At 43.8% G+C, this 15615-nt stretch overlaps 3 protein-coding genes across 3 annotated transcripts; 2 read left to right on the forward strand and 1 right to left on the reverse strand.

Annotated features, from left to right (window-relative positions):
• Positions 1 to 845: 845 nt before the first annotated feature.
• Positions 846 to 5973, reverse strand: mkrn2 (makorin, ring finger protein, 2). The gene is made up of 10 exons (XM_079265899.1): positions 5861 to 5973; positions 5057 to 5185; positions 4661 to 4788; positions 4051 to 4182; positions 3786 to 3961; positions 2688 to 2753; positions 2452 to 2600; positions 1973 to 2083; positions 1737 to 1881; positions 846 to 1642 (listed from the first exon to the last, which is right to left on the reverse strand). Exons 1-10 carry the CDS (start codon positions 5884 to 5886, stop codon positions 1481 to 1483), a joined length of 1224 nt encoding a protein of 407 aa, XP_079122025.1. The 5' UTR covers positions 5887 to 5973; the 3' UTR covers positions 846 to 1480.
• A 1891-nt stretch (positions 5974 to 7864) lies between these two features.
• LOC306775538 (MKRN2 opposite strand protein-like) lies at positions 7865 to 9646 on the forward strand (the record flags this gene model as incomplete). Its single annotated transcript, XM_079265988.1, has 4 exons — positions 7865 to 8067; positions 8258 to 8307; positions 8647 to 8815; positions 9403 to 9646. The coding sequence occupies 4 exons, from the start codon at positions 7865 to 7867 to the stop codon at positions 9644 to 9646; spliced, it is 666 nt and encodes a 221-aa protein (XP_079122114.1).
• A 1037-nt stretch (positions 9647 to 10683) lies between these two features.
• tsen2 (TSEN2 tRNA splicing endonuclease subunit) lies at positions 10684 to 15360 on the forward strand. Its single transcript, XM_079266399.1, has 12 exons — positions 10684 to 10937; positions 11435 to 11501; positions 11592 to 11631; positions 11733 to 11960; positions 12105 to 12252; positions 12387 to 12461; positions 12685 to 12735; positions 12904 to 13048; positions 14413 to 14449; positions 14615 to 14726; positions 14802 to 14891; positions 15054 to 15360. Exons 1-12 carry the CDS (start codon positions 10767 to 10769, stop codon positions 15111 to 15113), a joined length of 1224 nt encoding a protein of 407 aa, XP_079122525.1. The 5' UTR covers positions 10684 to 10766; the 3' UTR covers positions 15114 to 15360.
• Positions 15361 to 15615: the final 255 nt, after the last annotated feature.

Genomic DNA, 15615 nt, shown 5'->3' on the forward strand with positions numbered 1-15615 from the left:
GTTTACAATGTTTACTGAGGTAATAAATCAAGAGAGAAGAAGAGTCATTTTCTCATACACTTCTATACAACCAGTCGTCTCCCCCTGGTGGACACTAGAGAGAATGCAGCTTTAAGACACGTCCTCATCGGCTTCACTTTTCAGAACCCGATGTTGCCGCTCTGCTTCTTCGTCCTCATGTTGAACGGAGGACAGATTAGATGCTACATTGACTCACTATTGCCTCTCGAGGTACAAGTGGTATTACAAAAGAGGACAGGCCGGGGCTAGCTCTTTAGCATGCTAATTTCACACAATACACAGACGTAACGTCAACACTGTAACCTCTTCACATTCTGTTGATACTGTCATCATTTTTGACAGTTTAACTTAAAAGAACAGCTAAACAGGGATGAGTTAAAGGTGTTAGATCTGGTTTTTCAGGGGACTGTGTTACAGGAAACACAAGTCAACTGCATATTTACATTTAGCATCAGTGGTCAGAGATACAGGCATGTATGCCATGAGACAAAACAAAATCAAAAGTATGACCTTTAGTGCGAGTGGGACCAGTCAGACGAGGATGTTAAAGTCCTTTAAAGTACTAAAAGTATTCAAACACTCTTTAAATAAATATGTAGATGTTTAGCATTTAAGTCCCGCTAGGTTACTTTTAATAAACACATTTTATCCAGAAACAGAATATAAAAAGGAGATAAGGAGACAGATACATATAAGAGTGTTTCTGTGGGTTTAGCATGAAAACACACAAATCTGTTGTTTTCAACCACTTTACACACAATCATCTTACAGCCAAACACCCCCAGGTTCTGTATTTATAAAAGAAAGATTCAAATGACTTTGATAAAAGAAATGATTTTATTCATTTACATTTTATTTTTTGTTTTCATGTACTCATTTTTCATAATTAGCTCTCGTGTTTTTTTGTCTCGTTTTTAAAAAGATGTCTGAACCGATTACAATCTGAAATCACCTGAAGTTCTGTTTAAAAATCTTAATCTTGAGGAAATTCATTATCACAATTTTTAAAAATCACAGAAACCATATTTAATCCAAATACGGTCCATCTGAGGCAGGACACAGATATTCAACACAGATGTCTGAAGACAAACGTGGGGAAGATAAGTCTAGTTTACCTAAATGCTCCTTTTTGGAGCACCGTATAATTAAGATAATACATTGTTCTTGATTGGATATATGAATAGTAACCTACCTGGCTAAATGAAGGAGGAAGCTCAATTTAAAACAACACCACAGAATGACTTCACACTGACTCAGTATTTACTTATTTACACAATAAATAAAATGGTAACAATATATCATTAACCAATTACCAAACTTGTGCACACGAGGGATTTAGATTTCCAGATTGAAACACACCAGAGAGCCGCAGAGTGATCACATGATTTAATATTTCAAACCATCCCACACAACGCGGCCGCCGTCGGTCGGACTTCAACGGAGGACTCGGTTCCGGTCTCTACTGGTCTTCGGTGGGCGGGGTCTCCGGCCCGTCGTGGCTCGGCCCCGACATCTGCATGAAGAGCTCCCTCATCTCTGTGATGTCATCATCCAGGGACGGCGGGGCCGGCCGCTGCTCGCGCTCCTCGATGAAATCCCAGAGACGGACGTTGTTCATGAACTACAAATAACAAAATATGCAGCTTATAAAAACTACAAAACTAAAGGAGCACTGAACTACAAATCACAATGGCGGAGGCTGAAGGTTTGCTGACCCGGACGTTCCCCTCGGAGCTCAGTTGTTTGCGCGGCCGGTCGGGTTCTGCTCGGGTTCCGTCTGGGAAGGCGTGAAGATATAAACACTTCCCTCCGAACGGACACGAACCTCGACCCTGATCGAAGTACTTACAGGACTTCTTACTGCAGAGACACAACAAAGACATGATTCTGAAGATTTTAAACCGAGCATAGCTTAACGCACGGCCGCTCAGTGACGCGCAGGTTGGCTCACCTGACTCCAGACTTGAAGAGCTCTATGAGGTGGTCCTTCTCGTCCTGGTCCTCCACCCAGTAGGCCGAAGGGATGACGAACTCTGAGACGACTCGACATTCTGGACACGACCTGAGAGAGAGAGCGAGAGACCTCACAGACCCTGTACTAGACTCAGAGAACCCACCTAACAGACGCTGTGAGATCCTAAAAGTACCTAACAGGTCCTCAAAGACCCCGTCCCAACCCCACAGCCCCTGTGCCGACATCACAGCCTCTGTCCCGTCCTCAAGGAACCGGTCCCGACAAGTCCTTAAAGACCATGTCCCCAACACACAGTTCCTGTCCAGACCTCACAGACCCTATCCAGACCCTGTACAAACCACACAGACCCTATCCAGACCTAACAGACCCTGTCCAGACCTCACAGACCCTGTCCAGAACTCAGAGACCCTGTCCCCCGTCCCGTACTACTGGTTCCGTCTGAACTGGACTCTTACTTGATGATCTTGTTGCTGAAGTTCCTGGTGCAGCGCCACTGTCTGATGCAGGCCAGACAGAAGGTGTGACAGCAGGACGACAGGATGCCGAACCTGCGGTCTGACGGATTCAGCTTCTGCACCACCAGCTCCATGCAGATGGAACACACCTGAAAACAACAACAACAAACAACAACAGTTACAACAACAGTTACTGTCGCCATACGTCGCCAACGTGAGCGAGCGACTGAACCCACCTTGTCCTGGCTCAGCTGCGCTGCGAAAGCCTTCTCCATGTCGGCCTCGAAGGCCAGCAGACACATCTGCAGACAGACGGGTATTACAGTCAACAGTGTAACAATAACAACAAACTTCATTGTGAGTTAAATAATTATAAAAAGCTCGGCGTCACTGGTCGTGAGTCGTAGTTTGTTTACGTACCGAACGCAGGCCGCAAATCCGCACTGGAGACGTTTTTGAATGGAGACGGACTTTGATTCTTCTTTTTTGGGGGCCAAAGCTATTTTAAATATAAATATTATTTTTGGTGTCTGAATTATACTGTTTGTTTTATCTGGATGAGATAAAACTGTAGATGTTCACAGTGATAACGGATTGTTTACTTCCATCTACGACCTGGATTAGTTTATATTCGGTCCAATATAGTAGATAACAGACGGTGTCAGGTCCTCAAGGACCCTGTCCCGACCTAACAGACGGTGTCAGGTCCTCAAGGACCCTGTCCCGACCTAACAGACGGTGTCAGGTCCTCAAGGACCCTGTCAGATCCTCAAGGACCCTGTCCCGACCTAACAGACGGTGTCAGGTCCTCAGAGACCCTGTCAGATCCTCAAGGACCCTGTCCCGACCAAACAGACCCTGTACTGCACTCACAAACTCTGACAGGTCCTCAAAGACCCTGTCCCAATCTTAACAGACCTTGTCCCCAACTCACAGTTCCTGTCCCGACCCAACAGTCCCTGACAGGCCAACCAGTTCAGACTGGTTCCTACACTGTCTGGACCGTATCAATAAGCTCTTCCCCGGTTCCCCTGCTCTGTGTGTTGAACTGAAAAACCTTCTTGCAAGAATAAAGACACAAAGACAACGTTGCTTATCGAAGTTCTTTACTAATACACAACGAACACTAAACTCAGCCTGAAGGATTTCGCAGGGTGGCACATTATTTAGAAATCATGTTTATGAACATTATTGCTTGCACTATTCAATTAAAACTGTTAAATGTCATAGCAGCTTTACATGATGGTTCACACAAGTCCTAATAATAATAATTCAACTGAAACATGAGGAGCCAACAGCTAATCCATCAGATTAGGTCAAATTAACGTGCACACCTTCTCGTGCGCTCTCCTCTGCTCGGGGTCGTGGGGGTGGAGCACGTGCAGCCCGCACACCTCACACAGGTCTCCATGGAGGTACGTACAGCTGTCCTCATAGAAGCAGTGTCCGGCGGCGGCGTAGGGACACAGCTGGGGGAGGTCCTGGTAAGCCCCGCCCACAGGGGGAGGTGCTAAAGAGAGCACAGGTTTGACATTTAAAAACACCTCATCTACATCGCAGACGACTACCAGCCAATCAGAAGCCAGAGTTTCATCCCACCGTGTTCCTGTGCTGAAGCGTCCAGACCCGTCCTGATGGCTTGAACATACGAAGGAGGAGCTGATGCCGCCGCCGTGACCTCAGGCCCCAAACTGTCTGGTGGTCCCCCAAACATACCGTCTACACCCAGGACTGAGAGACAGACAGACAGATAGGAGGGAGACAGACAGGAGGAGAGACAGGCAGATATTGTTAGGAATTAGATTGTTAGGTTGTTTTTATCACTACTCTAAATGCTTTGTTTTTAATTACCCAACCTCCCAGACCCCGTCTTAGACTCAAAGGCCCCGTCCCGGACTCAAAAGGCCCCGTCCCAGACCCAAAAGGCCCCGTCCCAGACCCAAAAGGCCCCGTCCCAGACTCAAAAGGCCCCGTCCCAGACTCAAAAGGCCCCGTCCCAGACTCACGATCCCTGTCCCAGGCTAATAGTAATACTAAGTGCACCCGACTGCGATCTGGCTGCTGGGATCACGATAACAGAGTCACCTTAATAGATCAACTAAAAAGTGGGAGGACAAAAAGTCTCGTCCAGATGAAACAAATACTCAAATAAATAGGAGAGTATTGTAGAGTATTGTATCATTTGAAAGCACTGCAGTGTGTCAGTCACCTCGTTCTCTGAGGACCATCGTCTTCTTCACTCCACCTCTGACTGAAGGTGGAGTGAAGACAGCACCAGCTCCTCCTAAACCGGCGTGATCCTCTGGACCCCCTCTGGAAGATTTGATGTGGTCATACCTGCACACAAGTCACACAAAACCTTAATACACACAGGAAGGAATGTAGGTGAAATGTTACCCGTCCGTCAGGTGAAGTGTTACCCCGTCTGTCAGGTGAGAGTTACCCCGTCTGTCAGGTAAGAGTTACCCCGTCTGTCAGGTGAGAGTTACCCCGTCTGTCAGGTGAGAGTTACCCCGTCTGTCAGGTGAGAGTTACCCCGTCTGTCAGGTGAGAGTTACCCCGTCTGTCAGGTGAGAGTTACCCCATCAGTCAGGTGAAGTGTTACCTGCAGCGCTCTCCGTAGGCACACACTCCTCTCTGGTAGAACTTGCAGATGGTGGAGGGTTTACTGTTGGTTGGGTCGTGAGAGAACAGACAGCGGCTTCCCTCCCTGCACACACCGTGGAGGAAGTACCTGCAATACAACACACCTGTTACACCTGCTGTACAAGAAACACCACAAAGAAATCTTCTCTGTGACTGGTTAGAATTTAACAATCATCTTAAGATCTGTTCAATGACTCCTCAGAGACCTCTTGTCCGGTGTCTTAACTACAGCCTCACAGAGCTTCTGTCATGGCTGTATTTATGTTACTTATATTATATTAAAGTTTTCTGAATTAGTTCATTCATGTTATTGATAATAAATAAACAGAGACGCAAACGGGAGCTACTAGAAGACAAAGACATCAGAGGGCTGCAATTAATTATTGTTTTCATAATAATGCAGATCCATTTCTGGATTCATTGATTAATATCAATCAGAACCATCACCATCACCGTTAAATCCCGGTTTCCTGTCCGGTTTGCTCACGTGTGACCTTAACTGTTACCGGACTGTGTTACAGTCTCAGTGTTTCTAATATTTTGTCCACCCCTATTGTAGTACCCGGATGAGACGGCCCCGGTGCGTTAACAGGTAATGTGTGTCAATCTGAGTGAGTTTTGATTTCTAACGGAACACTAGCTAACAGCTAACAGCTAACTGCTAAAAACATTAGCGCGAGGCTAACGCGTCCGCAGTCATCGCAGAGAGACACAGACAGGTAACAGACTCACAGACGGGTGGCTGACAGAGCGACAGACTCACCTGCAGGTCACCTGTTTGGTGCTCATCTTCTTCGCGGGGCTTTAGCTGCTACGGCTGCTTCCAAGTGGTCGCGTTGGTGTTCCCTTCAAACACCACCGACTGACACCAGCGGTCACAGTAGGAAGGTTCCTTCTTTTTCTTTCTTCTTCTTTGTTGCAGTTTAGTGGCTGTTGGCAAACAATGAATTGGTGCATTACCGCCACCGACTGGTATGGAGTGTATATCAGGATGTCTAGTACTTATATAGTTTAATAAAAATAACTATAATAATCAAAAATAATAAAAATACTTCTTTTTTTTTTTATTAAAAAAATTAACAATTAATTTAACATTTTAACATTTAAAAATTACAAAATTGATGATCTTGTTGCTGAAGTTTTTGGTGATTTTTTTAATTTCTTTTTTAAATTTTTTAACAATTTTTAAATTTAAAATGATCAAGTTAAGTCCTCTATAAAGTGGGAAACAAGACCACCTAACTCCGTTTTTTCTTAAGGTGTGTCTGTGACACACATCCAGCAATAATGAACCCACTTCTTTAAACATATATATACTGACGCTGCCAAGTTTGTCATCAATCCAACTTTGATCTTGTCCTTTTTCATCAAGTCAATTTTAGTCTTGCAAAGTAGATTTCTCTTTTGTTCTAACTATCAAGTTGTTCAACATGACACCCATGTCTAAAATGCATTTTAAACATATACTTAAAATACGTTATAATCTGCTTATAGCACTACATAATCATAGTTTTACGCCCTTCTAAATGTCTATAATGCTTTACAACAGTTGTAAATTAATCGAAGTGGTCATTGTTTGCTTTGAGTAGAGTAAAAACATATTTTACAACCTTTTGTGTGTTCAAATTCAATGATATTTTCCCCCCACTTTGCTTAAGCCTGCTGTCTTTTATTTTTTAAACATGAAATCAGTGTCAAATGTTTCAGAGGGCTAAAATGACACTTTCTGATAAAAACAGTTCAATTATCTGTCAAAATCATCAGAAAGGTATTATATTATCATTAAAAAATGTTTTAAGAATATTGTCCAGGAGATTTTATAAGACTATTGGTCAAGTCATTCCAAGTTTTGGTTTTATAACTTTTTTCAGGTTAAAAGCTAAGTTTCTTAAATGTTTTGGGGAATTGTGAGTTTGACCATTCAAGGCATTAAAAAAACAAGCAGGAGACGTCTTCAGATTACAACACACCTGAGCGTACAGAACACACTCACACACATACACGTACACACACACACACACACACACACACATACACACACACCGGTGAGATGGAAAACTTGTTGACCTTCATTCAGTCTGTTGAAACCAATCAGATCGCAGGGCCGTTAAAGTTGCATTAAGGCTTTTATTTTTTAAGGTGACTCTGGTTCGTACAGTTTCCAGTCTGAAGGTCAACTGTTCAGACTGCAGCAGGTACACAGGTGAGCCGGGTCACATGACAGCAGCTGTAACCTGATAGGACGAGTCCGGGCAGTGACGACATCTGATAGGCTGTAACCATATAGCAACCAGGTGTGACACGAAGGAAGGGAAGAAGAAGAAACGAACGACTGACAGACAAGAGGAGCAGAGAAGAAGAAAACATGTCAACGTATACAGTGAGAAGAGGTGACGAAAGGAGGAACAGAAGATCTGAGGAGTAAAAGGAAGAGTGGGGGAGTAAAAAAAGGAGGTGAGGAGTTAAAGGAAGAGTTGATGAGTATAAGGAAGATTGGAGGAGTGAAAAGAGGAGGTGAGGAGTTAAAGAAGGACTTAACGAATTAAAGGAGGACTGGAGGAGTTAAAGAGAAACTGGAGGAGTAAAGGGAAGAGGTGAGGAGTAAACAGAACGACTAGAGGAGTAAAAGAAGGACTTAATGAGTTAAAGGAGGACTGGAGGAGTAAAAGAAGGACTTAATGAGTTAAAGGAGGAGGTGAGGAGTTAAAAAAGGACTTAATGAGTTAAAGGAGGACTGGAGGAGTAAAAGAAGTGAGGATTTGAAGAGATGGATCTCAATGTGATCCGACTGAGTCACTGTCAGAAGGAGATCTTCTGTTTCTCGGTGCCGGAGGAGTGTCCTAGCTGTGGAGAGGAGCTGAGGGGGAGCAGACTGCAGGAGGCACCGGTCAGCCTCCCCTCCCCCCTCAGCAACGCACACAAGACCTCCAGCTGCCTGCTGGTCGCACCTGCACACGACAATCACAGCAGGTAAGTACGCACAACAGGTATATACACACACAACATGTAAGTACACACAGGTATACACACAGAGCAGGTTAGTACACACAGACAACAGGTAGATACAGACAGGTATATACACAACAGATAGACACGCACACACACAGGTAAATACCAGTTGAGACCAGTATAACCAGTGTGTAATGTGCTGTTCCCTCAGAGAGTTTGATGGGACATCAGATCTGCATACTGGTATCTCCAACACTTCAGGTAGGACTCAGGGGTCAGAGGTCAGACTCTCCTGCTACAGTCATGTCTGTCTGTCTGTGTGTCCACCTGTCTGTCTGTCTGTCTATCTGTCTGTCTGTCTGTCTCTATGTCTGTCTGTCTGTCTGTCTATCTGTCTGTCTGTCTAACTGTCTGTCTCGCTGTTAGTCCACCACTTTGCTCCGGACTGAGTTATCTCAACTACTGTTGGATGGACTGATTAATGTGGTTCATCGTTCATGTTCCCCTGAGGATGAACTGTAATACCGTTGTTGATCCTCTGACTCGTCATCTAGCTCCGCCATCAGGTCAACATGTTAATGTGTGTGTGTGTGTGTGTAGGAGTTGTGTATAACTACACTCATGGAGGAGTTGGTAGAGACCAGACTGGGTGGGAGCGCTGCGTCAGCATTCCTCTGGTCCGACCCGACATGTTCCACCTGCTGGCTCAGTGGGACCAGTACCTGGACCGCTTCTCTGACGGGCCCATGTGGGACCCGGCCTGGCACAGGTACACCTCACACCTGTCTCTCTCTCACCTTTACCCTATCCACCTGTCTGTCTCTCTCTCCACCTTTCTGTCTCATGTACGGCGAAGGGTACCATAACTGCTTCACTTTCTGTCTTTGGTTCATTAATGTCTTGTCCACCTGTCTGTCTCTCTCTCTCACTTTCTCCCCTGTCTGTCTCTCCCCACCTGTCTCTCTCTCAGGTTTGAGGAGTACCGTAAATACTTCACTATCTCTTTGGTTCATTAACAGTTTTTCTCCCCTGTCCATCTGTCTGTCTGTCCACATCTCTATCTCTCTGTCTGTCTCCCTCTCGTCTTTGTCCACCTATCTGTCTGTCTGTCTGTCTCTCTACCCTGTCTGTCTCTCAGGTTCAATAAGGAGCACCATAACTGCTTCATGTTCTGTCTTCAGTTCATTAACAGGGTCTCTCCCTTGTCCCCCTGTCTGTCTATCTCTCTCTCCACCTGTCTGTCTGTCTCTCTCGCGCCCTCGACCCTGTCCACCTGATTGTTTATGTGTCTCTCTTTCTCTCCTGTCCACCTGTCTGTCTCTAACTCTCTCTCCTGTCCACCTGTCTGTCCCTCAGGTTCGATGAGGAGCACCATAACTGCTTCACTTTCTGTCTTCAGTTCATTAACAGTGTCCTGACAGCAGAGGGGCGGAGCTCCCTGAGCAGGGAGACCTTCACTCACAGCTTCATCCTGCCGAGGATGAGGAGGGTCACCAAATACACCACGCTGTACCAACACATACAGAAACATCGGTACTACATGGTGGACAGACAGGAGGACAGACAGGAAGACACACCAGATAAACCAGGCTTATTCTAGTCTGTTTTAAGAAGGAGCGTTAAACAAATCTCCACCGTCGGTCTTCTTGAGGATGAAACAGTGTTACAGTCAATCTGTTGGACTGAAACACAGTTCAATATAAAGTATACAACTATAAAGTATATAAATATATATATAAGGTTATATAAGTAAACAGTTTATGTTCATCACATTTGAACCTGAACTGCAGATGAAATCTGAGCTCATGTTTCTTTAATATCTTCACAGTATTCAACGCAACATGTTTTACATTAATATGTACAGCAGTTAAAATTTTAAAAAATACATCTGTGTATATGTTGTATGTGTACTTGTATGTTTCTCTTGTATTAATATGTTTGAGCTGTGAAAACAGAGTTTCTTCCTGTCTGTCTGTCTTATTAATTAAAAGGAAATAATGTGAACATAATGTAAATAACAGAAACGTTTTGCTATCATAAGAAGACATACTTGTAAACCCTTCTAATAGATCAACAACTATTTCGTTGAAATTAACTCATTTAACTTTCATTGAAAAACAAAAAACCTTCCCAGAGACTCCACTCCGAAATAAAATACATTCATGTTTCTGCTTCCTCTTTATCCAAAATAACCTCTTTCTCTCCTCCAGCTCCGTTCACCCAAATGTCTTCCCCTAACTGACCTCTGAATTCAGATCATTTGGGTTTTATTTGTTTATGTCCGAGTTGTTTCAACAAAAATACTGCAGCACCCAACACATTTTGTTGAGCTTTGACTGAGATGTTTTATTTATTTTACTTCCAAGAAACGCCTCTGATTCAAAACATAAATAAGGAATAACAAAACAAATTCGAATAAAAATAGAATATAAAAAATACTTCATTTTCTTTTCAGGTTTTTTGTCTTCTGAAAGGACTTTTAGGAAATGTAATTTTAACTTATGTTAGACTTTAAAATATATATATATATATATAAACAGCAAGTTTACTGAAGGAGGAACTATCGGAAGGAGGCCGGCAGTTCCCTACCGGACACATATTCGGTGACACCTCAGCGTCCCACAGCAAAATAAATCCGCAAAAAAAGAAAAAGTAGTCCGGATCCAGTGGAGGACTACAGCTCCCTCTGGTCTGACCCGAACTCCGTTAGACCAGGTAACATGCAGGCTGAGTTTCGGGCTCCGCGGAGACGCACGCGGGTCCACGAGGAGTACGTGGCTCCGCTGCCGGTGAGCCGCAGTCCGGGGGAGACGAGCAACTTCCGGGCGGAGCTCATCAACCAACACGTGCTGGTCTGTCATCCGGACCACATCCAGAAGATCTATAACCAGGTCTGAGTTTATCCACATCAGGTGAAACCAGGTCTGAGTTCGTCCACTTTATGTAAAACCAGATTTAGTCCATATCACTTGAATCCACATCTGATTTAATCCAGATCCTCTGAAACAAGTACTGAATGAATCCTTATCCTCAAGACCACATTTGAGTTAATCCACATCCTCTAACCAGGTCTAAATTGATCCAAATCCTTAAAAGAACAGGTTTGAATTAATCCTCAGCATGTGAAACCTGATACAATCTACGTCATATAAAATAAGGTCAGAGTTAATCCAATTCCTCCAAAACCAGGCCGGAGTTAGTCCACATTGCGTGGAACCATATCTGAGGTGGTCCACATTGCATGAAACCAGATCTGAGTTAGTCCACATCGCGTGAAACCAGATCTGAGTTACCGTAGTCTACACTGTGTGAGACCAAGTCTGAGTCAGTCCACATTGCGTGAGACCAGGTCTGAGTTAGTCCACATCACGGTCTTGTCTTGTTCCAGGGTTACTTTGGTAAAGGCGTCCTGTCCAGAGCCAGACCGGACCACAGCATCTCTGACCAATGGGAACGTGAGTTCACACACGCACCATGACCTCATCATCCGTCTCGTCCAATCAGCACTGTTCATTGCAGTCAAGCGCTCTCTGGTTTTGTTACAGAACACGAAGGTTTGTTTCTACCTGTCATCTCACAGTCCAGGTGAGTGACATCACATCCTGTCTGTTCACATGATGACATGATCATATCCTCTCGGCTTTTTCTCACAAATAAAAAACCCTCCTCCTCCTCTTCTTCTGCAGATACGAAGAGCTCCTCAGGTGGGCGGGTTGCGCACTCTCTGCTCAGGGATTGGATGAAGACGCTGTCAATCAAACCATGCTCAGCCTCTCTCAGCCAGTAGAGATGGAGGATATGAGGAGGGAGGCGAGTGGAGGGGAGGAGCCAGGACCAAATGGGGGGGCTTGTCCCCACACAAAGAGGCCTCGGTCGGGGTCAGGGGTTGAGCCGGAGGCCAAGAGAAGCTGCAGGTAGAGTGGTGCTCTTCGCTTGGGGATAAATCGAATTGTTGTACAATGAATTTCGCTTTAAACTAATCCGGGTTTAAAGGGTCCGCTCACTTAAATTACAAAAAAAAGGAAAACAGATTCTCTCTCTTCTCCTAAATATTTCAGGTTGGGCGAGCAAAACCAGGACTCTGATCCCGGCTCAGATCAGGACTTTGACCTAGACCCTGACCTCAACTCTGACTCTGACTCTGGTCCTGATCCGGATCCTTTGGTTCCGGGTCCTGGTTTTGTCCTAGTGGTCTCAGACAGTGAGGTGAGTCTTCAGACTTTGTATGTTTATTATTATCTTGACTTTGACGTCTCACTCCAGATGACACTTATGTGTCAGTGTCTGCAGGTGTGTTGTTGTGAATAATCTGTGTGTGTGTGTGTGTGTTGTGTCTGCAGGTGTGTGGGGGGGTCAGGGAGGTCCGGCGGACTCCTTTCTCTCTCACAGAGTACCTGCAACTCAGTCTGGAGGAGGTAACACACCAACACTCCCACTAACCATCACATTTTGTGACACTTTTAGTTTCAGCTTGTTTCTGTCTATAAATACTACATTACCCATGAGCCTCAGCTGAATAGAATAGAATAGAAATGTACTTTATTCATCCCCAAGGGGAAATTTGTCTGCTGACAGATTCAGATAGTGATCTGATTTGTATCTGAATGGCAAAAGGGTCATTCTGTAAACTGTGTACAGGCATTCTTCCTGGTCTACAGTCTGGGCTGTCTGTCTGTCTACCTGAACCAGGTAACTATCTGTCTGTCTGTCTGTCGGAGTTAATTGCATTTCCATGTTTTGTTTGACTTCCTGTTTCTACATTTTATGAGTAAATATAAATAACAAAAAAACTTCCTTTCAAAAAAATGTTTCACTCATTTAATGAAGTCAGCCATATCCTCTTCTGTGATTGGTCAGGAGCCTCTGTCAATCATCCAGCTGTGGCGAAAGTTCCGCTCCCTGCGGCCCGACTTTGTGAGCTCGTTCGCAGCCTATCAGCACTGTCGAAGCAGGGGGTGGGTCCCTAAAGTTGGGGGCGGGGCCAAGTACGGTGTGGACCTTGGTAAGACACACACACAGTTTCCCTGTTAGAAACCAGTTTAAAACTGGGACCAATTCCATGATCCTCCAGTGTCTGAGGTGACTTGAACACATAATTGACAGCTTTCAATCATCAGCGCAAAGGAGGCGGAGCCTGAAGTGAGATAAAGGCAAGGCAAGTTTATTTGGATAGCACATTTCAACAACAAGGTAATTCAAAGTGCTTCACATAAAACCATTGAAAGCATCAAAACATAAGGCAAAAGAAAAGGAGATTTAAAAACAATTAAGAACATTCATTAAAACTTTCCGACACTCTCGTTTCTCCATTTTGACCAACGTAGCATTTCTCCAAGGAGATCTTTGCTTACCCGAGACAACCTTCACTTTAGTGGGTGCAATGGCATCAATAATATTTTTTACTTTAAAATTGAAGCCATCTACAAGCTCATTGACTGAGAGGCAAGAGAGGGCTGGTGTGGAGGAGAACTTCTGAATAAATAGTTCACTGGTGTTTTCAGAGATGTAACGCTTTGTCACAACCTTGGTTTGGACATTTGTGTGCAAGGAGATTGCACTCTCAAAGAAAACACAGAAATGATCAGAGAGTGCAACATCAGTCACAGCAACCTTGGAGATGTTTACACCTTTGGTGATGATTAGGTCCAGAGTGTGCCCCCTGTTGTGGGTGGGTCCTGTCACATGCTGAGTCAGATCATAGTTAAAGGACACCACATAGTTCTATAGACTCTCTGTCCTGGGGATTATCAACATGGATATTAAAATCACCAACAATAACAACACAGTCAAAATCAATACAGATTACAGACAGCAGTTCAGTAAACTCATCAAAGAAGGTTGCACAGTATTTAGGCGGTCTGTAAATGTTTAGGAATAAAGCTTGAGTGGAATTCAGAGCCACATATTCAAAAGAACCAAAATGACCAAAGGGCATCTGCTTGCATTGAAGAGAATCATTAAATAAAACAGCAACTCCACCTCCTTTCTTATGCGCTCTTGTTTCACTCATGAAACTGAAGTTGTGAGGTGTTGATTCAATAAGAACAGCTGCACTGTTATCTTGATTTAACCAAGTTTCAGTTAAAAACAAAATGTCCAGTTTGTGCCTAACAATAAAATCATTGATTAAAAATGTTTTTCCTGACAGAGACCTGACATTTAATAAAGCTAGGTTTAATGTGGTTAAAGCTTTCTTTGCCCAATTTATTTGGACAGGCTGACGAGGAATGTATGCTAAGTGTGATAAGTTTGCAGGTTTACTGTTGTTTCTTCGCAGCCTCACCTTTCTTTTTCCATAAACTTGCAGGACAGGAATTGAGACGGCTGTCACAATTTACATGATTCTCTCTTTGTGTGTGTGTTCAGTGTTGTATAGAAAAGGACCACCTTTCTACCACGCCAGGTAACACACATACACACATATGTCGTGCTTTAAAATTAAAACAAAGAACAATGATATTTTTCACTTTCAGTCTGCAATTCCCAAAAACTTTCCAAGAAAGATTTGCAAAAACACTTGATAGAAATGTTCTACTCTTCACAAATTGTCCCTCTCCTCTTCCTGTAGTTATTCGGTTGTAGTTGAGCGGGTTGACGATGCCTTCAGGGGCTCGTCATTGCGTCCGTTTTCATGGCGTTCTCTGGCAGCTCTCAGCAGGATCACCTCCAACGTCTCAAAGGTAACGAGTCGACGGACGTCAGATCGGGTGAGATTTGATTCGGGTGTTTTTATTTCTTTGTGTTTGTTTTTACAGGAGCTGATGTTGTGTTACGTCATCTATCCAGTCGACCTATCAGACGCTGAGCTGGACTCACCTGTCTGTCTGAGCAGACTGAAGGTGCAGGTAGATAACAGGAAGCACCAGCTATTCAATAAGTCAAATGATTGATTAATTGATCGACAGAAAAACAATGGTGTCGTATCACTGTGCATGTAAAGTAATTGTGATAAAGTTTAATCAGACAAAATAGGAAACAGTGAAAAAAGAGGTGTTTTCTATCAACAGGAAGTGATCGTCAGCAGGTGGGTTTCCTCCAGAGAGCGAGTGGAGCAGGACGACATCTGATTGGCTGACGGGAGACTTAAGAAACTGATGATGTCAATGAGTGATGTCCCAAAAGAGACTTGACGAGCCAAAAGAGGATGAGATTTTTTTTTTGTTGTCATTGAAGAGTCAGAAACAGGACGAAGACATCATCAGAAGTTTTGAGTGTCCCAGAACGCACCATGAGTCCTCACAAGGAGTTAACGTCCAGCGGAGGTGTGTGTGGGGCTGCTGCATGTTGTGTTACTTTCTTTAATTTCTGTTTCAATGTGCTCTATTGGAATGAGGTGAAGATGTTGAATAAAAGTAAAAATAATAAAAGAAAAGAAAACTGTGGTGATTATTATTGAAAATGGTAATATAATAACAATTATCGACGTATTCATGTTCCAGTCAGATTCAGAACTGTGAATAAAAAAAATACAGATCCTGTCAATCAAAATGAGAAATGTTCTCAAAATAAAGACTTAACGTTAGTATCTGATAATTATGACTTAGCATTTCATCCTTCAGTCATAAATCA

Source organism: Melanostigma gelatinosum (genome assembly GCF_949748355.1).
Source record: "Melanostigma gelatinosum genome assembly, chromosome: 3".
NCBI classification, from domain to species: domain Eukaryota; kingdom Metazoa; phylum Chordata; class Actinopteri; order Perciformes; family Zoarcidae; genus Melanostigma; species Melanostigma gelatinosum.

Bases quoted from the DNA above. Each gene is read 5' to 3' on its own strand.
- tsen2 (XM_079266399.1), top strand. From the start codon at position 10,767: ATGCAGGCTGAGTTTCGGGCTCCGCGGAGACGCACGCGGGTCCACGAG. The intron at 12,462-12,684 runs GTAACACACCAA...AACTGTGTACAG, and splicing joins TGCAACTCAGTCTGGAGGAG to GCATTCTTCCTGGTCTACAG. The intron at 12,736-12,903 runs GTAACTATCTGT...GTGATTGGTCAG, and splicing joins TGTCTGTCTACCTGAACCAG to GAGCCTCTGTCAATCATCCA.
- mkrn2 (XM_079265899.1), bottom strand. From the start codon at position 5,886: ATGAGCACCAAACAGGTGACCTGCAG. The intron at 5,186-5,860 runs GTGAGTCTGTCG...GTTGTATTGCAG, and splicing joins ACCAAACAGGTGACCTGCAG to GTACTTCCTCCACGGTGTGT. The intron at 2,754-3,785 runs GTGTGCACGTTA...GTCTGTCTGCAG, and splicing joins AGAGGAGAGCGCACGAGAAG to ATGTGTCTGCTGGCCTTCGA.